Genomic DNA, 23,944 nt, shown 5'->3' with positions numbered 1-23,944 from the left:
GGTTTTGCCTTGGATTTGCCACTCAGATGCACAACTCAACAATAAGCCTCCCTGCAGAGTTTTGAGAATGCAGATGGGGAAAATGTACAGTGATTGTCAGTCATTGTCATGATTTAATTTTATGGATACCTTACTTACTTTTTTCCCTCCTCAGAGGCCATGTCTATCCACTGGCTTTCTTGGCGGTAGACCTGGACTCCGAGGAGGGGGAAAAGTCCCCCTTCAGAGGCCAGGTCTACCAATTGGCTTCTATGGGCCTCCGGAGGCCAGGTCTACTGCCAAGAAAGCCAATGGGTAGACCTGGCCTCCCAAAGGGACTCAGCCAGAGGCCAGGTCTACCAATAGGCTTTTATGGTGGTAGACCAGGTCTCCAGACGAGGACTCCGGACGGGGAGGGGGAAATGGCAGGGACTTACAATTTAATTTTTATCAATAAATAAGATCATTATTAAGTATGATATCAAGTTTTATTCAGTGTACCTACCTATATAGTTTAAGAAATTTGGCTCTCAAAAGAAATCTCAATCATTATACTGTTGATATTTGGCTCTGTTGACTAATGAGTTTGCTGACCACTGGCCTAGGGCTGTGCCGTGTTGCCATGGTGCGCATTGGCACTCGGAGATAAATAAGTGGGTTTTGGGTTGCAGTTTGGGCACTCGGTCTCTAAAAGGTTCGCCATCACTGCTATAAGACAACCAGACACACTTCAGTTTGATCTGGCAAGGTACTTCTTATGGTCCTACACAGAAGAGCCAAATACAATATTTCAAAGGTTTGCTTGACAAGAGAAACATTCTTAGACATGGGAAACATAAGTCATCTTCCAGTGCCTAGATTCCCTAGAAAAGGATCTTAGTGCAATCACTATTTAAAGTATTAATAAGGGCAGCATTGTTCCATATTTTGATCAGATTTAACTTCAGTGAGTGCTGATGTACAAGTCCTAGTGAAAAAGAACATAGATACAGAGGAAGAATCAGTTTACTGGAGGGTAATTTTTATTTGAAAACTACCACACAACATTTAATTTTTGTTCTGTGCATTTTCACTTCCTATTTAATTAGGAAGCAATTTAGGGTCAAACTAGAGACATTACATTGCAGATATGGTAGCAATTCCCTCTTTTTAAAAATTAAGGAAAAGCAATAATCAAAGGCTATGAGTTTGATTAGAGGAATGAAAGAGAGAGAGGCTGTATAGTTTTTCCCTTGGGCTTTTTTTGTTGTTGCTCAGAGTTGCATCCTTTGGCTGCTTATCATATTTTCTACCACAGGCACAAAAGAAACTGGCAAACGCTTTTCAGTGGAAAAATAGCTGGAGGCAAAATGGTTACGCAGTCCCTCCCCTACTTCCAATCAAACTTGAAATTTCCCACAGCAGCTTTAAAAAGAAAAGATTGAGACTCTATTAAAAGTGACCGCTGCTATGGTGGGAGATCTGTGATTGACCGCCTAACTTTTGTGTGTGTAGTGAAGTTAGATTATTTTTAACCCATTTCCTGTAGGCTAGGAGGTTGTAAACTTGATTGCAGCAGCAATTTTGAAGGACTACTTTACACCTTTTCTTGTAGGTTATTTTTAATGCTCAGAATCCTACTTCCCAACTTCTTTCCCCACCTGTAGGGGGGAAATGTAAAAATACACAGGTACTTTTACACCTAGGTATATTTTCTCCTCAATAGGTGAGAAAGCAGCAGGGCCAAGGATGATTTTGCTTGCAAAGAAGACCCTGCAGGAAAAGCGTTCAGCATCTCCCCATCCAGTGCCACTGCTGCAGCCTGCCTCCCCTTTCTCCCCCCCAAAAAAAGTCAGATCATCGATCATGGATTGTCACATGTAGGCACCTTTTAGTAGTGAAGGTGATGTATCCTCAGAAGGAAATTTGTGGAAATGCAAAATTTACAATCTATCCTCTTCTTTTTTGCCGTTAAGTCATAACCAACTTATGGCAACCCCCGTAGGGTTTTAAGGCAAGAGACATTCAGAGGTGGTTTGCCATTGCCTGCCTCTGCATAGTGACCCTGGTATTCCTTGGTGTTCTCCCATTGAAATACTAACCAGGGATGACCCTGCTTAGCTTCCAAGATCTGACGAGATCACGCTAGCCCAGGCTATCCAGGTCAGGGCATGATCAATACTGAGATTGGTTAATTACGGACCTTATTTGTATGCATCAGTGTTTGTCCAACAAGGACTAATTGGTCCATGATGATAAGTGGCTGAGCATCTTTGTTTTGTTCCCTGACCATAAGGAAAAGCTATTTTGGTGCTGTCTTCTGTCAGTTGTGGGTTGGGAGGGTAAATATGCAGGGCAGTTTGATGGTGAAAATGGAGCACAACATTGAAACAAAGCTATTTAGTTTACATGAGCTTATATTCCATGATCCTGAGGCAGGTGACAATTAATAACCCCATACCCACTGAAAGGTTTATTCACCTACTTCAGTAAGGCCCATATAGACCCGGAGATGTGAATGGAGGAGGACATCCTGATGCCCATTTAAATGTCCATCAGTTATGCATGCAGCAGGGTCTGAGGGGTTGATTTTAGTGGGCTTAAACATGGAGTGTAGGTACATGGGAGGGCAAATTTAACCAAATACAGTGGGTTATTTTTCCTATTAAAGTGAAATAGCAGCTTATTAATTTTACGACATAAGTTATTGCAGCTAGGAACACTGATGTGGGAGCAGGACTTCACCTTTAAACACACACTAAATGTCCAAGCTTCCACTGCCGTGTGGCCCTGGTGGGAAGGGGATGTGAAGAATATGCATTTTTATTGCACCCTGTCATCTATTCCTTGGGCCCTGTCCCTTCTCTAGGGTTGCCAGGTCCCTCTTCGCCACCAGTGGGAGAGTTTTGGGGCAGAGCCTGAGGAGGGCAGGGTTTGGGGAGGGGAGGGACTTCAATGCCATAGAGTTCAGTTGCCAAAACAGCCATTTTTCTCCAGGCGATCCGATTATCGGCTGGAGATCAGTTCAATTAACAGGAGATCTCCAGCTACTACCTGGTAGTTGGCAACCTACCCTTCCCTGTCTTAACAACCACCCTGTTAGTATGCCACTAAGCATATAATGGGTGGGGAAATATGTACCATATGTATCATTTAGTTTCTTTATGACTATTATGATTTTAGTATCATACTATATTTTCTCACTCAGGCACAGTACATTTTCTCTGTTCAGAGGCAGGGGAACTTGAGCTACAAACTAGTTAAACCACAATAGTTAAAATTACAAATCATTTTAAAGACATGCCTGATCAGTTAAAATCCAAGCATGCCACATGAACTGTATCAAGAATGTTACAGTTCATGTGGCATGCTTAGATTTTAACTATATGCCATTAAACGTTTTGATTGATTGATTGATCAATTGGGAAGTTATTTTACCTTATGAAAATTACTGAAGGTAACAGTTCTATCTGTTACTATTGCCACATCTCAGTTGAGTTTCATTTCTTATCTTTTATAACTTCATATTAGTAGATACTAACTACAAAGTCCCCAATTTACAGTCATGACAGCAAACAATAAATAATAAGCTAACAATCAGTAATGAAAATAAGAATGCTTTCTTTTTTGTTTCACTTCTAATCTGGAGTATCAAATTATTTCACAAAAAGATTGAGTATATTGAAGTGAATATTAATATTTTCATATCTCTTTATTAGATGAGAGAGAGCAGATAAAATAGAAAATGGGTAAAACCCACCAGGAACATTGTTCATACAAATCCTGGTTTAAATGAGTGAGACTTATGTTCCTGCCACCTAATTAATTTTGTGGCATGTTTAGATTATGCCCAGTGTGATTCTGTATGACGACAATACCCAACACTGCATATTTTCTCCTAAGCCTCTTTCCACAAAGGTGTACGTACTTCTGAGAAAGATCCAAACTATGAGTGTCTTCACATTCTTGTTACTTTGTGTGAGGTAGACATGTGTATAAGCCTTGAAGAACATGGAATGATGGTATCATTGGAAGTTGCTAAGCTTGTATGACAGTTACATAGACTTGTAGAGCATAACAAAAACTCTTTGCTATACAGAATATGTAGATACATAAAATTGCTATAATCCTTTAATGTCAAAAGATGCTATGGGAAAGCCAGTATCGGGATCCTGAATCTGTCAGTTTACTGTTGAAATGTTTAACATCCATACACAATTCGTACTAATATTAATAGAATTATGTTCTCACAATTTCAAGCAACTTCCAAACATTTTAACTTTAGAATACTCCTATTAAAGCGAGCATGCTCTAGATTCACAACATGGTGGCCCAGAGAAAACACTTTTCAGGGTAATGTAAAGTAATACATTTACCACAGTAGGCATACTCTAGTTAGTTGTGGCGACTCCATAATCTTCCTGCAACAGTCTAATTATTTTAAATAGAGTTATGTGGCTCACCTTAATAGCTTGCTCAAAAATTATTTCCCCTCTTCTATACGTCCTACCCCCATATAATCTCTACCATTTATTAGATATGGTTACACCATCATCTAGAATAAATAAAATGTGATTTGTGGAAATAGCATGGACAAGTAATCTCCACAAAATTAGAATTTCACTTTTCATGTATGTATATATTCAGTGACATAGGAGTAGAGAGCTTGCTATGGCATATTGCTAACCGTTGTTTTTAGCTGCCAGGGCTTGTGGGGAGGAATCTGCAGGGAACTCAACATGATTCACTGTACCTGCTTCTAAAAAAAAAAATTTCTTCCAGTTGTCTTTATTTCATAGATTATTTTTCTGGAATGGGAATTCTGAATTGTGATTTTTTTAAAAAGAATGAAAACCTCTCTGTTACAACACTGTTTCCCTTCTCCCATCTTTATCATGTTCCCATGTTTATTACACGAGGGACATTGTTATAAATAAGATATTGAGTAACCTTTTCCTATTTTTAGCCCCACAAAAAACTAACAAAAGCAAAACACGAAAAACAGAAAAGGACACCTATGTTTTTGAACCATATTATAATCATGTTGTACACCTATAGGCTGCTGCAGTAGGGATTTTCAGAAGACATGGATGCCCTGCTCAAGAGTTGCATCTATTTCGAAAGACTCATGAAAGTGAAATGTTAGAGACAGTGTTCTTTACTACGGTGTTAATCCTAGGAGAAACTACAGACTTTGCAGATGAAGAAATTTCAGTTCTGAACTCTCTAGATAGAGGCATATGACTTCTGAGAATGTAGGAATATCCAATAGGATTTCTTCCATAGAGGAAACATGAACTCTTAAACCAAACATGTGTTTGCATATTTTAAAATTCATATGTATGCAAATTTAGAACAGCTCATGGATTGAAACTGACAGATTTAAAAAAAGATTTAGGTTGGTATTATAGCCAGGTGGCACATTAAGGATCAATTCACACATTCATTTTTGGTATTTCACATTTTGATGCCATCTCAAGGTAATTTTTCCCTTTCATTTATTGGGGCAAAGCATTATTCTTCCTATGATCTTAGGTATCCAGGATGTGCTACCATGGTGTACGCTACAAAGTGTACCTTGAATTAGGAAAACCTGAGTTCCAGGTTTATGGCCTTGAATTAGGAAAACCTGGGTTCAAATCCCTTCTCAGCTGTGGAGATCACTCTCTCTCAGCCCAATCTATCTCACAGGGTTCGGTGAGGATAAAATGAGGGCAGGGATCCATATATAACATGTCACATTTCTTGGAGAAGTGTGGAATACAAATGGAACAAAAATTTCAGATCTTACAATGTCAGAGGGAGTTCAGAAGAAATTTTCATTACATAACAATGTGAGAAAACAGCCACTTCATGATGACCCTCCCACTTCAAAAAATGAACATAAGAATCATGTCTTTTAGTTTGAGAATAGCAGCATGATGGAAAACTACATTCTAACATGGAAGGTTTTCCCACTTACTATAAAATGATTTTATAGTTTGCCAAACCCTTTGTTCAAACTTCTGTTTAAATACTGATATTTTTGTAACAAAAATGAGTTCTAGTGATTTATCATGTTTTCATAATTATTGTCAGAGCTGTGTATACTCTTTCCTTAAAAAATCCTCTGTCCCAAAAAAAGCTGAATTCTGTGATCTGTATAAATTATGCAAGTTAAGCAATTTCCCATATATTTTCTTATGTTTCATAATTGAATCTTCTGGTAGCCTTGGAGACCGGCCAAGTATTTGTAGGGCACTGAAATCCCACTCAGGTCCCCTTGCACCACATGCTGTCAAGCTTTGATTTATTGATTGATTTACTTTATTTATAGTCCGCCTTTCTCGCTGAGACTTAAAGCGGATTACGGGATAAAGGAGTGTTAAGCCTTGAGGGCTAGACATTTGCTCTTTAAAAATAAAAGCTAAAATTCGTTAGATGCTGAATTCAGCACAACACCAGTCCATGTGCTTAAGTAGTGAGTTTGGAGAATACACACAGCCCTGATCATTGGTTAAATTATACAATGAATAAGTTCTCCACAAATAACTCTCCCAGTAAAACCTCCAAACAACACAAAAATTAACATGCACACACAAACACAAATACAGATACATATCAGAATACATAAAATGGTTAAGATGGGCAACATTGAGGGTGGGATAAAACAGGATGTCAGAAGAAGCTGCTGTGCTTCCCTTGCCCTTTGCTAGCGATCAATTGGAGGACTCTGCTGTCCACATATGAGACTTGTATGACTGGGAAGAAACTTGCTTTTCCCCCTCATTCCAAATTTGCCTGCAGAACACTGAAATTTTAAAACCATCACAAGTCTGTGGAAAACGAACATTTGTTTCCAATATCAGCAGAATAGCAAAGGGCTGGAAAGTTTACATGACAAGACGGAAAGGGACAGAAGAGCAGAGAGACTGATACAGCAACACAGATGGATGTAGAGTCTGAAATAAGGGCAAAGGCTATGTGCATGCCGTCCTTCCACCAATCTTTGTTCTATTATAAGGTTGGGCTTATTTTAGGTCACAATCCTCAAACAACTAATTTTGATGTATCTGAAGCTTGAGTACGGAATTACTGCGGAAATAATATTGTATAAATGAGTTAAGGACTGCACCCCCAGAACCATAAAGGTGTTTCAAATCAATTTATGCCTAACACCTCGATTCTATATCAATTTTTATGGAAATACGTCCTAATGAGTCCAACAGAACATACTTCCAAGTAAGTCTGACCTGTAACCTGAATCCTTCCCTACAAAGGCTCCAGAATCACTGAGATTTTGAAAACTGTATGACGTATCTTCCAGTCTTCACTTGTCAATTTGCCTTTGCCCAAGTAAGGACTGTAAGATCAGAATCACAGATCTCTGCTTTCAGACATATTTGACTGCTGCTGAAAATTGGCCTGTAGAGGTTTGGCCTGTCTAGGAGGTCAAAAGTTGGGAATGAAGAAAGGGATAAACAGGGTTAAAGTGAAGGTGTGCCGATGAGGATAAAAGGAACATTGGGATACCTGAGACAATGCAAAAGAGACATGCCCTTTGCATGGAGCCAACAAGTGTTAATATTTAGACGTTTCTAAAAAACAGAGCACCCTTCTTTGCCTGGCCCAACCCAAAATGACTTTCACTGAGGGGAAAAAAAGTCACTCCACTTTCGGCAGATAAGCTCTAAAGGTATGCTGTCCCTCAGCTCTAATTGATTATGGCCTCAGAGTTTTCTGAGATCAGGTTCAAAATTCCCAGAAGTTCTTCCTTGGGATATACGTGAGAGGAAATGAGGACCTGGGACATCCACAGGTAGAGGCATAAATGATTCCATGTTTGTAGCAACTGTTACAATCAAGGAAAGTACCGTATTTTTTGCTCCATAGGACGCGCTCCTAGTTTTTAGAGGAGGAAAACAAGAAAAAATCTTGTTTTCCTCCTCCAAAAACTTGTCTTATGGAGCGAATGCCAGCTGGGCGCGTGTGCGTCCAGACGGCATGAGCCGGCATTCCCCGCCCCGACGGCCAGCTGGGAGGCGGGCGGGGCCGCACAGAGCCGGCTGGGCGCATGTGCCAGCTCGCTCTGTGCGGCCCCACCCGCCACCCAGCTGGCCGTTGGGGCGGGGAACGCTGGCTCGCGCCGTCCCGACGCCCACGCGCCCAGCCGGCATTCGCTCCATAAGACGCACGGATATTTCCCCTCACTTTTGAGGAGGAAAAAAGTGCGTCTTATGGAGCGAAAAATACGGTACTTTTAAGAAGCTGCAGTTTTACCTGTGGGTAGACCAGACAAAATATTACATGTTCTCAAGGGTTGGGGACAGTTAGCGTACATTCCATGGGGGGGGGATTCAATTCTGGAGGGCCCCTGAGTCACAAGCCCCCAGCCAGCCTGCTGATCCTTCAAAAGGTTCTGAGAATTTGAAAATCAAATCCAACTTTTTAGAAGCATATCAGGAAATTTGATTTCTCCAGTATCAGACACAAAGTGGATGTTACTGAATTTTTGCTTGAGGAGGATACTAAACAGGTCTATTTGTGAGATAAGTCTAAGTAGTCACACCTGGAGTCTGGGGGACTGTTACATCTGCATATATCTCCTCCTCTATAGTACTGCCAGTAATTATCCAGGTACTTTATTCTGGCTTTTTTACAGCACAGATGGTTGGGTCCTAAATTATGTCTTCCAAATAATTCACTGAAACTTTAGAACTGAATATACAATATTCCTTCCTTTATCTCTTTCATTGTACACAGGCACACTCAGACATTCAAACACTTTCATGTTAAAGCATGGACAAATGCTTATGACCTGGACATTCCTGCCTAGGATGCAACCCAGATATGCCTTCCTACATGCTCACAGCCATTCACACATAAGAAATACCACTTTCAAGCTCCTTGACAGGAACACAGAATATAGACAAACATTGCTAGCCATGCACAGGCGGGTGAAAGAAATTCCACTCGCCTTTAATACCATAGATACACACAAATGTCTTTATAATCACTGGTACCCACCCCTATATGCATATAGGGACACACAGTCCTCTCCACATCTCTGCAACTCTTGTATACCTTCATCTTGCTTGATGAAGAGCAGAGCTCCTCCCCTCTTCATGGCTTTTGATTTGCCACACATATCCCACCAAGTAAACGTGTAACCTTGTAACACTAAAATCTGCAGCAAATGAAGATTCAGATGCAACAGACACCAAAGAAGAAAATTATAAAAGGAGGAAGGCCCACTAACAACTGTAGGGCTATTTTCTGGTTTCTTTGATGGGATTCTCGGGGTGGGGTGGGGGTTGTATATCCCATTAGTAACATTATCAGAGGCTGAAGGCTTGCCTGCCTTTCCCCATTACTTTACACATAAAGGTACAGCACATACCAATCCTTGATCTCTCTACTAAAAACAAATTTTAGAAAACAGTAATGAGAGTTTTCCATCACCACCAGGAAGGTGTACTAATTTATCAGGTTACATTATTGACTAAAACAATAAGTAACATCAACTACCCATAAATATAGAAAAGGGCAGCCCATTCCTGAGGGGAGGGGCTGCGCTGGTGGCTGGAGGCAGTGCTGCCGTACCGCCTTCGAAGGAGGATTCAGCCCCCCACCCTGGAAGACAGAAAACTGCCTTACTTGAAAGCCCTGTGGAAATGCTCCATAGCATTCCACGGGGCTACGCCACCTAAAAAGGTGGTGTAATTGCAAGTAAGGGCAAAGGGGTAAGTTCCTGGCCTGAAAGGGGGTTAGGAAGGGGGCAGGAAGCCAATAATTATTTTGAAAAAATCAGAGACTGAAAAGAAACCAATTAAGGTTCACATGTTCCATAATTATACTCACAATTACTACTTAAATAAAGTATGTCTTTTGAGGCTTACTAAACATATTATACATTTATGAAACCAGGGAATTATCCGTATTGGTTTCATGCATAGTAGAAAGCTGGTCATTGACAGCTGCATCCCCCCAAACCAACATGCTGTTCAGTGGCAAAGAGGAAGAGTGTAACAATCTGCAGAGAAGCATTCTTTGGCTCAGCCCAAAAATGGTTAGTTTGAGGAACTGCCCTAGCTACGAGTGCACAGGCAGGCAAATAAGAGTATCTCATACAGAATATGGGCTGAATTTTGGATTTCATTTCAGGGAAGTCAGGAGCAAAGGCAGAGCAGCAGTAACATATATTGGTTTTAAAACAACACCTGTATCTGGAACCAGTTTTTCCTTACAGACCGCTTTTACGTGCAACACTCATCTGTCTGTCTATTCAGTGTTACCAGAATTAAAAGTAGTACACAGGTACAAAACTGATCTTGTAGATTTTAAATCTGAAGAACTGGCAGGAAAGTAAAGATGTAGGAAAGTAAAGGGAAACCAGCAAACAAAAAACAAAACTTTAAATTAATTTGAGGCAATGGAAATGTAGGAACAAGTCTAGCTAATGCTAAGGATAATGCTAAAGCTAATAAATGGGGGCCAGGCTTGGAAAGCAAGCCAGCTCAAAAGGGAACATGGCGGAAATGATGCCATGGCTTCTTATAAAAAAATTCAGTGCCAGATATTTAACCTGGAATGATGTTTGATGTGCTCAGTGCTTGATGTCACGGTAGTGTTACGAGGTGCAGCTGAGAAGACATGCTCTGCAGCGATTTCTACACTTGACTAAGACACCTACATCTTGAAAGTGGCACAGCAGAACAGTGTAGGATTAGTTCTTACACAATGCAAGGACTTCAGTGTGAGTGTGTGAGAGTATGGGTTCATTATAAATGTAAGCTTAGGAGTAGTCCCACGTGTTCACACCTTTACAGTGCCATGCTCAGGATAACAGGACCATGCCAATAAATATGCACATGCATGAAGCATGCAGACAACATGCACCCCCAATTCTATTGCAAGCAGAGATACATGCCAAGATACGTAGGCACTTGGGTGTATGCATCCACACACAAGCTCAATTATACTTTTAAGGCTTGTGCACACATTATCTACCCCAAGGAGATGTCACATTTCCCATATAGTTCCCCCAATGGATTCTCACTTACCTCTAATGAATTAGCTCTAGACACTGCTTAGAGCTAGCCTGCCGCTACCTAGAGGTAAACAAAGCAGTTACCCTCTTGGCACAGCAACCAAGGGGTAAAAGTTAATGTGTGCACAAGCCCTAAGAGATATATCTCCACTCAGATACATAGAGACGTGTGCCTGGGTACATGGGCTCATACTCCCTGAGACATCCTGAAAGGACAAGTGATAGAAATGTACTAAAATCACACACACACACACACACATCCATCACCAGCCAATAATGCAGACATTGATAAATCCACACAATAAATTGAGATCTAAATATATGTAGTTATGATAATAAATACATTCTCTCTCACACACACTCCTATTAGTAGGGTTCTGTATCACAGCTTTACACTGCAGTCTGAAAGCATTATCTGCTTAAAAATAATACATGTTACAAACTTCTTACAGTAACCGGAATCCTTTGTATTTTCCTAAGAAAAACTGGGGTTGGATTTCTTTGAGATTTTGCAAAATGTTTTAAAACACTGATTTCTTATTCCAGCATTTCATTTGTACTCTCCCTACCTAATATCCACAGCACTGCATGGTATCCCTGTGTAAAGTGGGAAAGAGCATCCTGCTGCTAGGGACAGCCTGTTCACTAGACATTTTACTTCGAGGGAGACTCACTTAAGCACCAAAAAAAGTGGTGTACACATCCCCAAAAATATTTTCTAAAAAGGTTACCTATTGGCACTGCTCCATAATCAGACCTGAGCGAAGCATCAAAAGGCTTCATTAACACTCCTTGAATATCCTGCAATGGTACTGTTGTGGTTTAAAAGGGGGAGGATACCATTCTCTGAGAATCTGAACATAAAGCTGAATTATCACTGCCACCCTACATAATCTAGGAAGCTTTATTTATATTTTATTTTCCAAAAATAGCGTGTCAGTGTTGTTAGTTCCCTAATGGTGGAAGAGCCTTTATACGTGTAGCATTTATTTCCCACTCTTCCTGTATGGAGGACATGCCAGTTTGCCATCTAAGTACTGGCCAGACTTGGGTTAGACCAGTACCTTCAGACCATTCCCTAGACCCCTTCTGCTGTGGGCAGCCTGATTATCAATATATATCATTCTCAATATGATGCCATCTGTAGATACTTAAATCTGGAGATTGGGGCCATAGACAAACAAGTCCTATATTCCTACAAATATAGGTCTGAGAACAGCCCCAGGTTTGCAGAAAAATCTGAAATCTTAAAGCACACACACACACACTCACGCGGGGGGGGGGGGAGTATTAAAAAACCCAAAATAATAGAAGCAGCACTTATATCTTTAAGAAACAAATGTCCTTGGTGCCTGTGCTAGGCAACCTTATGGTACTGCCAGCAGATTCCAGCCTTGGTTTCTGGAAGTAAAAGGCAGGGGGAAGGGCAGGGCCCTTTCCAGAGTTGTATTAGCCTTTGAGGGAGGACTCATCAGGGCCAGGCTAGGCAGCAACCATGAGATAACTTATATGACTCACCAAAGCCCAGCTGCTTGCTACTCTTGAACAACAGTTACCCCATGAAAGCCAGTGTGATGTAGTGCGCAACTGAGTAGAGGTTGGGGAGGGAAGGAGGGAAAGCTGAAGACGGGGGACAGATAAAGGTAGTTGGCTGGTGGGTGGGAAGAACAGAAGGAAGCAGGAAAAGGGGGGAGTCTATGGGGTCTTTCAGAGAAAAGAAAGAGGAAATAGTAGGGGAGGGGAAATGAGAGCCCCCCCAAGTTCTGATGGGTCTCTCCCTTGTTTGTATTTTGTTTCTCATGAGGCTTGTATAATCTTCTCTATACAAGATCATTTCATAGCAAATTGTCTTCATTTAGGGGTGCTCTTTGTCACCACCTCTTATAGGAATCAAAAGTATGCTTTGTGATCTGCATTTCTGGGAGGACTGCAGGCGTCTTTATTTTTCATAAATTCAGACTTGGGGTCAGTTCCAGGCTAAATTTTCCAGCGGCAGAATGGAATTTTCCTGCCTCCACCTTTTCCATTGCAGCCCACTGATCTCCGTGAAATGCTTTTCCTAGGGGATAGGGGATCCTGAGGAATGGCATGGGGGAGGGATTGTAGCAGGAAGGGGGAATGAGCAGAAATTCCCAGTTAGTCTGTATCTAGCCATTAGTGTTTCAGGAAACTGAAAGTGCTTATTTCAAAAGAAACTGCATTCTTGGCTGGCACTTGTTTACTGGTACACCAAAGTATCTATCAGATGCACAGCTTTCAGCCAGTATTGTAAGGTGATAGAGTGAGTTGAGCCTATTCTGGAATGATGTGGCAGATGGTTTGCTCACCTTGCTTTGTATTTTCATTTAGCTTTATAGTCAGTGAACAGATGTAATTCCCTATACAGGTGATGCAAGTAAGTATTGTTGTGGCCAGGTTTTCATGTGAGGAAGTAAGGAATTATACTGCTAAGGTGAGAAAAACTTCTGAACTTCATGAGGAATCAAGGTCTTATAGAATTATGTCTCCTTTCATGAAACATGTTGATTTTCCTTTAGCTATGCCAAGATTTGTTCTTCCTAGATTATCAGCAAAGTTCCCCTGGCCTCAGCATGTATGGCTTCCATTGTAAGCACTTATGTTCCAGAATTAATGTATCACTTGTAGTCCTCCTATGCTCTAAGTAATGTTTTTGTCTTCCAAATCTAAAATAAATTCAGCTCATGACATACAAAGACAAGCAGACACCAGCAAACATGCAAACACACACACACACAAACACACACACACACACACACACACAATAAGCTACTAGAATAAATATCTTTGTGTTTTCTATACTTGCCTTACATTGCTTTGGCAACTAAGTGTGTCCCAGTCAAATTATAGCTGCGGAGCAAAGTCCCAGATGGACTTTACAGAGTGTTCCTGCTCAAAGCATCCATCACCTTTCATGACAAAGTAACTCATGCCAAGAAGGGTTCACTTTCATTATGGAACAAACCTGAGTGTTCTCATTTGCTCCCAATACAGAAGCTTCTGGGTTTCTACTAGAAACTAAACAGGCCTAGCTGCTGTTGATCAGGATGCTAGTGCATGATTCCTGGTGTTGGTATCCAATTAAAATCTACCTTGCCTAGAGCTTGTGGGGAGTTTTCATCCTCCCTCACCTCCCATCCCCTCCTGGTTAGCTGATGCAAAACAAGTCAGCCCACAGGCCGACAAAGCAGATTTGATCAGACCTTCACACTGTGTGCAAAGTATTAAAGTGCCCATAGTGGGAAGGGCAAAAGGCAGATGCATCTGATCAACAAACTATTTTTGTCTGGGAAGATGGAAATTTTCCAGTCTGCAGCTACTAATGCCTATTTACTGGGGTGATGGTTTGCATACCAAATGCCGCAGGCAGCAGGGGTATTTTGATGAGACAAATCAACATACAGTACCATCCATTCTCTTATTCAGCAGGGTTATAAGTGCAAGAGGATTTCAAACAAGTCAGAACAAACTCCATCCTTAACTGATTTTCAATTATCAGTGCATCAGATATTGTGCAAAAAAATCAAAAAAGAAAAAAATCAAAACCATTTAATTTCTTAGTAACAAATGTTAGGAATTAATAGCAAAGTTTAAAAAGAGAAGATTTAAACATGCCAGATAATAAAAAGACATGTGCAGAATTCTGTAGGGACTGTATAGTAGGAGGCTAATCTTTAGAGGGGATTCAGAGAACCATTATTAATGGCATTTGTAAAATTTGGGAGACCTATGCAGGAAAGGAGAACCCCATTTAACTTTTTGGCTATTATAAGCAACTTGCATCAAGCTCAATACCAATTGAGAACTCCCCTATTTAACAACATTCAATTAACTCTTAAAATCAGTTTAATTAGAACAGACTACTTGATACTGCTGTTTTCTTAGATTAGAAGGACAGATTAAATTTAGCTGCATATATGCTAAACAAAAATTGGGTTAAATCCTCACTTTTAACCATATATGTCACTTATGAGAATAAGTGACTAAAATGGGCTAAGGAGTCATCAGTTTTGTGAACATAGACTAAAACTTCCCTGCCAAATGTATGCTTTCCGATAAATTGTGGGGCTGACAAACAGGAAGTGGAATATGTATCTGATGAATCTCATTTACTTGGTATCTTTTCTAAGTAGGGTTGCCAGGTTGCCCCTGGCCACCAGTGGGGGATGGGGTGGGGTGGGGTTGCCAGATCCAGGTTAGGAAACTCCTGATTTTGGGGGTGGAGTCTAGGGAGGGAGGGGTTTGGGAAGGGGTGGGACCTCAGTGGGATACAATGTCACATCCACCCTCCAAAGCAGCTATTTTCTTCAAGGGAACTGATCTCTGTAGTTTGGAGAGGAGCTGTATTTCTGAGAGATCCCCAGTCCCCCCTGGAGGCTGGCATCCATATTTCTTGGTCAGAACATGACCAAGAGCCAATGTCTGAATCTCACCTGGAATGGGTTCGATTAGATTTATCAAGAATATCTTACCGCATATCAGCCCCATAGTTTACCAGTTACTGTTTACCAGAATTCTTTTATTTTTGAGAATGCTTCCAGTGCGGTTGCTTTCTCAGTAAACTGTCAAAGATTGTAAATACCAAGTTGGTCTGTAGAAAATTCTAAAGACATTATGTTTTCTGACCAATCAAAATACAACAAAACAGCAACCTTTTTAGTTCCCTGGGCCTCTTCATTGGATGTTCAGAAACTCAAAAGCTTGCTATTTGTGATATTCAGAACCGCTGTAAGAGCAGGGGCTGGTTAGGATGGTCTGCCCCAGGATGCTGATGAATTCAGAGTGTTTCTGGTGTTTCTTGGGACTTTCTGGTGAGCAAGGTTAGTGCTCCTGACTTTGGGGTCAGAAGGAATTGTGGTCCAGGCCAGATTTGCCAGGGACCTGGAGGTTTTTTGCCTTCCTCTGGGCATAGAGTAGGGGTTACTGGGGGAGTAGTTGTGAATTTCCTGAGTTGTACAGGGGGTTGGACTAGATGACCCTTGAGGTCCCTTGATGACCTTTGAGCTCTGTGTTTCCTGTCACAGTTCAGCATGATGTGCAGTGTGCAGAGATGAACTAACTGTTGAGACAAATGATCTGGAACACACTTTTGCCATGCTCAGAATGCCGCTTGCTTTACCAGGGAGCTTCGGTGATGAGGTGGTTGGGCAAATGATTAGGAGCAAAACTCAAAGCAACTGCAAACAAACAAAGATGGGAAACAGTATTATGCCTCCTCTGTGGTGGTGATGGCAGTAAAGTGAGCTCAGCTACATCCACACTGCATCCACACAATTTGGAGCTTTTCTGGGTTGTGAGAGGGCTCTTACCTTGGACCTCTAAGGATGCAGAACCAGAAAACCTACAGGCCCTCTGTGTTTCTTTTATGATGCATTTTGCAGGTAAAATTGCTCACATTTGCCACAAATAGGATAGCATGGTTGGCTCAGTTCAATTTCTGGATGCCACTGGAGCACAGTCTGGTCCTAATTATATGGATGGCTTTCAGATGGTGAGGCTTGATGAAGAGGATGGCCCACAATATCCACTGCCCTTCGTGGCTGTTGATGTCAAGCCAGACAGGGCTGGTGAAGTTGGTCTGGGAGGTAATAAACATCTCTTTGCTGAAGATGTGTAATTCTGACTGCTTTGAAAGAGGAAGTCATGAGATCCCCTCCTTGGACCCCAGTGCACTAAATAACTACTGCTGCCTGGTGGCCAGCATTCCATTCCTGGGCAAGGTGCTCAAGCAGGTGTGCACCTTTAGGCAGCCTTGGAGGAGGTGGATTAGTCAGAGCCATTTCAGTCCAGATTCAGAGGATCAGGTGCCACCTTACACAAAGACACCCAGCTCTATTTCTCCCTAACAGCTGAGATTGGTGAGGCTGGGGAAGTACTGAACAGATGCCTGGAGAACATAATAGGATGGATGAGGTTCAATGAATAGGGTTGCCAGGTCCCCCCCTCCTCCAGCGGGAGGTTATTGGGGCAGAGATGAGCAAAAGATTGTGCGCGCATGTGGCTGCGCTGACGCAATCACATCACTTCCCATTTACACCCAAAGTGCCACATCACAAGGGGCCTTTACCACTCAAACTGGGAGTTTGAGCAGTAAAAGGCTCGTTGCAATGCTGCACTTCTGAGTGTAAAGCACAAGTGATGTGGCGCAGCAGGCAGGCACACGTGCATGTGTTGCCTGCCAACCCTCAGCTGGTTGGCAGGCAGCCAGGTGGATTGGCGGGGGTTTCCCCGCCACATTTGGCAACCCTATCAATGAACGAAATCTCATTTCCCAACAAGACTGGGTTGCTGCTGGTCAGTGACAAACCTGTTTGAGGACTGTGTAATCAGCCTGTCCTGGAGGGGGTTGCACTGATCCTGAAGAGGCAGGTTGTACTTTGGGGGTGCTGCTGGATCCTGGCCTATGGTTGCAGGCTCAGGTCTTCTTGTTGGCATGTATTGTGTTTTATCGACTTCAGGTGATATACCAGCTACAGACTTTCCTTGAGAAGTATGATCAGGCCACGGTGATCCAAGGTTCTTACCTATAAAGCTTTTTCAGTGGTGGCACATTGTCTGTGGAATGCTCTGCCCATTAAGATTCACCTGCCACCTACTCTACTCCCTTTTAGGCACCAGGCCCAAACATCTTTTTTTATCCGGGACTTTAGCCAAGAGTTTGATATTTTTAATTGTTCTTAAAATCTGCTTCTAGCTTTAAGATACAGTATATAAATATTTTAAATAAATAAACAAGTAAAATATTTTAATTGGTCCTAATAAAAAGCAATTATATCGCTGTTGTTTTTGGTATTTTTCTATCAATCAACATGGCCACCTATAAGCTCTGACAGTTTACTTGGGAAGTATGGCTTTAAAAAGGGAATGTTTTCAAACACAATTTCCTCTTTTTAATTTTTCTAGTCACATCAGCTTATATAATAGTCATTGCTATAGTGTAAGAGCAGTTGAAGAGGATGTAGAACTATGTAGGACCAATGGTTGACGTTGTCACCTTTCACCGGTACATAAATTCCCTCTTTCAAAGAGAAGGGGGAATGCCCCATCAGCCCCCCTCCCACTGCCCCTTATTATTCTTTAGTATGGTGAAAGCTAACTATAGCAATCAAGTGTTGGATGACGTTTGTGATGTGAGTGAATTTGATATTATGGTCCATTTCCATTTTGGATATTTTTTTTCAGTGCAGGTTTTTCACCACACAAAGTGAGAGGAAGATTGATGAAGAATAAATTATATCAGTCAATGTCATACATAAAAATTATGGAACACAGGCAGCTTTTTGAGATTTTGTGTGCTTATGTTTGGGGGGAAACCTAGGATGGTAAAGGCCTGGCAGAGAACATTTCACACATGGTTCCCACTATTCCTCCTCGAAAGAGTTGCTCTGTAGATCTCTGTGAAGTGGCAAGGGTCCCAGTGTCATGGGAAGTCTGATAAAGCTTTGAGAAATCACAGTCCTCAGCTTGGACTATTTTTGCAACTTCCTAGGACACCGACCTGCTTTCTGTGTGCACACTCCACATAGTTCTCATTGACTTTCCTACTATACAGTTTTTACTCATGCCGGGCTGGTTATGGGGGAAAGAAAATGATGCAACAATCAGAAAATCCTCAAAGTTGTTCCAAAAGTTAAAGAAACAAGCAAAAACAAAAAATACTCAGAACAACTGAAGAAAGCAATCCTTAAAAAAAAAACTTTAAATAAAAAGGGAGGGGGAAGAAGGGAAGAGAGTAAAAAAGAAGAGATTAAAATAACCGGAAGAGACAAATGAATGTTAAGAGCAGGCACATTCATGGACAGACGCCAGCTACTTACGTTCACCTCGGTGATTGCTATATCAACAATGCTACCCACAACAATCAAGGCGTCAAATGTATTCCATGCATCACAGAAATAGTGCTGCATGTGGCAGAGAAGCCGAGGAAAAAGAGAAAGAAAGAAACAAAGGGGAGGAAAGAAAGAGAAGGGAAAAAAGGAGAGAGATAAAAATAAAGAAAAACAAAAATAAAAAAGCATGAAAGAGGGAGAGAAGAGAAAAAAATAAGAAAAGAAAGAGGTTACGTGGGCATATTAAAGAGATTCTTACCACTCTACAGTACTGGCTGCTCAAACCTCTGTAACATGATGGAGGGTATCAACAAAAGCCTGGTTAGTTAAGAAAGTTACACTCAAACATGTCTATTTTTGTTTTTTGGAGGGAAAAAAAGCACATGTCACCCTAACTCTGCAGTTTCACCAGTCACAGCTGTGACGAGTGAAAAAGAAGGAGGCATTCTAACCCCCTTCTTTTTTTTCCCCTGGGAGAAGGACGACGGCAAGTTCAATAAAAGCATGACTAGAGGGAAGAAAACATAAACCAGAACGAAAAAGAAGGAAACAGGAGGAGGAAGAATAGAAGGAAGATTTGGTGGCATCCTAGGGAGGGTAGAGTAATACTCACATTAGTTTCACTGAGAATGACGTCTATAATGCTGCCAATTACGATGAGGAAGTCAAAAACATTCCAAGGATCACTAAAGTAACCCTACATAAGGAAAGGGCAGGCAGGATGGGGATTAAAAAGGAATGTTAGACAGACAAAAACAGTTCAAACTGGCATTAGAATTACTGCCCTGGTATCACCAAACGGCTTCAGAATAATAGTTAAAGGCTGAGCTTTGCCTCACAAATTGGCATCACTCAAACAAGCAATCCCATTGAGGCCAAGGGGATTGGATGTTAATGTATGTGTAAGAACTATCTGTGAGTGCCAACTGCAGGATGGAATGGTCCTTAGGTTCTGAACGGGGGGGGGGAGCCCTTCCCTCTAGTTAATATTGCATCATGCCCTGCTCAGCCATTTTTCTTCTATCAGGGAGGATTATAGTTTTACTTTGTCTGCATAGCCACTAGGCCTGCATTTGTAGTTTGATTATGGTCGAACTAAAAAGTGCAACTTTAGTTTCACACCATGAGAGCAGAGAGACAAGCCAGGGGTTTTGTTTTAAGACCGGGGCAGAATTCTGATGAGACTCAAGGTTGATTCACACTGAGCCAAGGTGGCATGGGAGATGTTTTCCTTCTGGTGTGGTCCCAGCTACTGGAAATTTGCATCAGAAGGAACCACATATTATATCTACAAGTCTAGATGTGGAGATTTTACTGTTTCTTTTTTAATTCTTTCCTGTTATCAGTGCTCTGTTCTGCCTCCATATGACTGCATTGATCCGCAACCTGATATGCAAATCCCCATGGGGCTCTGTTTACACACAGCAGAAAGAGGATATTTTCCTATGATTACTGCTGGTTATGGGAATGTTGTAGGTTGACAAGTGGGCAACTCGGGGGCTTATTGGTTGGGTACCACACACAGAAAACAGATATACTCCCTAAACTTTATGTACACAGCCCCGAAAGGTTCCATTTAGTAGCTGAAGGCTGGGCTGCAGTGTTCCCTATTTTGAGACTAGGGTAAGGGCAGTATAAGCCATGGCTCATTTGGGAGCTGATGCTCAGAATCAGTGAAAACATAATAGTATTATAATATAGATGATAAAAATAAGCTCACACTAGATTGTACAAGAGGTAGGGCAGTACTGAGCAAATAAAGAGCCTACACAATTGGGTAAAAGGGAGCCAACAGCTGATAAGCTAAGCTTTCAGAAAGGTTCTTCCCCCAACCCATTTTTAACGTTTCCCAATTAAACGGATAATCAGAGTTGCCATTTTTCAACCAGGTACTTTATGTTACATAATTAATGTGAATTTCAACTATTCATTAATATACTGAACCCTTCTCCTCTCTTGTTGATGCAAATTAAAAATAAGATTTGGTTTGCCTTCTATTTGATTAAAAATGGGATATTGATTGCAAGTTATTTTCAAGACAATAATGCATGGCTTTCAAAAGTTCCTTTCTCCGCATCCTGCTCTAAAATTATCTTCGCTTGTTCTGCAATCTTAAGAAATAGCACACGCCCAGAACTCTGGGTATTTACATAAGTCTGGGTCCATCTGACTTCCATGTTTCTCCAGCTGCGGACTGTTTTCAGAGAGACTGAACCCAAGTGGCACAGTGGTTGCTATTCTTAGCATTGGGAAGATCAGGTCATGGGTAAAGTATGAGTCTGAGTTCCCAGGAAACTTTACAAGAAGAAAAGAGTGGGGAGGGGAAGAGCAGTAGATTCCATCACTGGCAATTAAAAGACACGGTTTAGGAATCAGAAAGAGAAATGGCTATAATCCATAACTGGGCCAGGCACTGACCAAGCATTTCCTTCTGAGCTTTACAGTTACAGCTCTCTGAACTTAAAAATGTTGTCTAATTTATATTTCATAATATTTGCAGGAGTTGTTAGTGTACCTTTTGGGGCAGAAAAAGGAAGAGAGTGTGGAATTAGAAAGAAATAAGATGAATTTCTGAAATACACAAGGGACTTTTCCATGCACTACATGGAACACAGGCTTACTGTAAAAGTGGACACTTAAAACATGGAGGGCAGACTTTCATTTGTTATCCCATTGAAAAAGAGCTTGGTGCACTGGGAAAGGAAGAAAGAGTGCAGGAAATCAAAACTGGGGGACATCAGCCAACATCATCCCTACGAAATTCACAGTAAAACATATAAATGAGCGTCATGATGATCTCCAGCATCTCTAGGAACCAGGTGGACCTGGAATAAATCTGTAATTAGAGATTTACAGCATGGGGAAGGAGAAAAATGCAGATTAAAAAGAAAAAGCACAGATTTCTTGAGTAACAATATAGCACAAGGGTTGCATACAGACTGGCAAGATAATGTTCATAACTAGAAAATGGACATCTTGTTCATAGAACCGTTATGTTTCAGTGAAGTTAGGGAATCTGTTCCCATTACCAGTAGGCTAACTCAGGGAACATGCCCGTCTGAATACTTCAGTCTTTATGACAACTACCCAAAGTTTCTAAGGCTGTGTATTAACTATAACTTTCTATGGCCTTGAAGGTCAGTATTTTGAATCCTGCTATGAGCGCTTATCAAGTTATTTTATAAGGTTTCATAGCGCTTCAAGCTGTATCTTGGAAATCACAAAGCTAGCCACCAAAACATGACAAGCATTGTTAAAAATGGTCATTTTTGGTGTAATTATTAGTGTAAGCAGAGATGCACCCTTCTAAACCCACTGACTTCAATGGACTTGGGGCCAAACTAGACATTACAATGGCCAGGGGTTTGACCCATGGCTGCCAATGCCATTTAGGGAAGAATTTGGCCATTTAAAAAATGCTGCGAGGGCCCAGGACATTTTTAATTGGCCAAATTCTTCTCTAAAATTGCATCAGCTAGTTTGGCTCTTAGATGAGTGTAACTCTGTTTAGGACTGCACTGTATAATGAGCAATCTCTGACTATTATCTTTGATATCAAACATGTTACTCTACCTCCCAAAAGCTCAGAACAGTTTTGAAGGTGTTTTTAAATTTACATGAAAAGACAGCTGTAATGTAATTCATTAAAATGGGGGGGGGTGGGGCTCAAAAGTTTTTATTGGGAGAGAAATGTAACAATCTTGTGTTGACAGGCATTTGCCAGATTTCCTTTTTAAGGATTCCCAGTCAAGCCCATTAAGTAGCTGGCTAACCAGTGGGCCAAATTTTATACTCAAGAGAGCACTGAAGTACATGTACCAATTCTAGGCTGAGTTTACAATAATGAACCCACCAGGGCCGCAATTCCATTTGAATCAATGGTAATTTGGCCATGGATTGCTACTGGAATAGGATTGTACTCAAAGAGATGGACTATAAGAAATGTAGATACTCTGTTGAGGTGATGTTTAAAACTGAGGACAAAACATAATTTACATAGCAAGAGTTGAATATTCTGCCATACTGGGATCTCGTTTTTATACCCAGATAGTTCAGGTTGTTTCCTGAATCTATGCTAGCACTGCAGTAACCAAACAGTGCCATGTTTGTTGAATTGGCTGCTTTACAATTTAGGGGCTTTGCACTCAGTGCTTCAAGCAACTAATGCACAGCCTGTTCCTTTTATCTTTATTATGGCCTCTATATCCGCCTGGAACTCAGGGCACAGAGCTCCCAAGAGGTCTCCCATCCAGGCACTGACCAGTCCCAGACCTGCGTCAGGCTATACCTTGGGTTCCCATGAAGGCACACTGTGACCAAACTGGAAGCCAAATTTTTCCTATTCGTCTGATTGTAAATAGGAATTTTTAACAGTTTTGCCACTTTCCTCAACTATCCACCTGACATTTCAAATAAAACTAAATATAACTTCAAGATTTTAATCCCCCTCCTAACCTTTTCATTGATACCTCTTTAAAATAAAACCAGCACTTGAAATGACAGTAATTCAGCAATCAATACAGATCAAAGATACAATGTAGCCCTGTGGTTTCATAAATCTTGTTTGCTTCATCTATATGAAAATCCTTCCTTAAAAAGCCAGTCTTTCTTTTATAATGTTTTTGTTTTGGTTTAGAGAAGCCAAAAGGCTGCCAACAGTCATCGACACAGAAAAGAAACCAGACTCCAGTATGGAAATTGCTTGCTAGACCCTCAATGAGCTCTTTTAAACCACATTAGTTGTTGCATGTGTGGCTCATGACGGGGAAAGCTCTGAGGAAGGAGTTTTCAGTTTGAAACAGAGAATGTACTTTCCCACCAGAAATTCCTTATGGCTTTGCTTTTCCTCCCAGGAGAATGTCAGAGAGGGTCTAGCTGAATTGATAGCACTGTTTATTTTTGCAACCAAAACGTTTAGAGTACAACACCAAATTTTCCTCTGCAAAGGGAGTCCTTGTGCTTTCAACATCAGAGGTACAGCTATGTTATCATTCAGTTGAAGCCCCCAAGGAATTATTCACAACATTCTGATGGGAGTTTCTTTAGGGCACACAGTACCCTGAACACTTCTAAAGGAGGAGGACAGGAGGCTGAATAGTTTCTCATGGAG

General features: G+C 41.2%; 1 protein-coding gene across 1 annotated transcript in view; it reads right to left on the bottom strand.

Annotated features, from left to right (window-relative positions):
• Nucleotides 1-23,944, bottom strand: part of CACNA1C (calcium voltage-gated channel subunit alpha1 C) — a 575,193-nt gene that overhangs the window by 55,369 nt on the left and 495,880 nt on the right. Inside the window, 2 exon segments of the mRNA XM_056845863.1 lie at nucleotides 18,823-18,906; nucleotides 19,448-19,531. Of these exon segments, the coding sequence (XP_056701841.1) occupies nucleotides 18,823-18,906; nucleotides 19,448-19,531 (168 nt within the window).

Source organism: Euleptes europaea, chromosome 3 (genome assembly GCF_029931775.1).
Source record: "Euleptes europaea isolate rEulEur1 chromosome 3, rEulEur1.hap1, whole genome shotgun sequence".
In the NCBI taxonomy this organism is placed as follows: Eukaryota; Metazoa; Chordata; class Lepidosauria; order Squamata; family Sphaerodactylidae; genus Euleptes; species Euleptes europaea.
The sequence above is the reverse complement of the archived record's forward strand: the minus strand, read 5'-3'. Positions and strand labels throughout refer to the sequence as shown.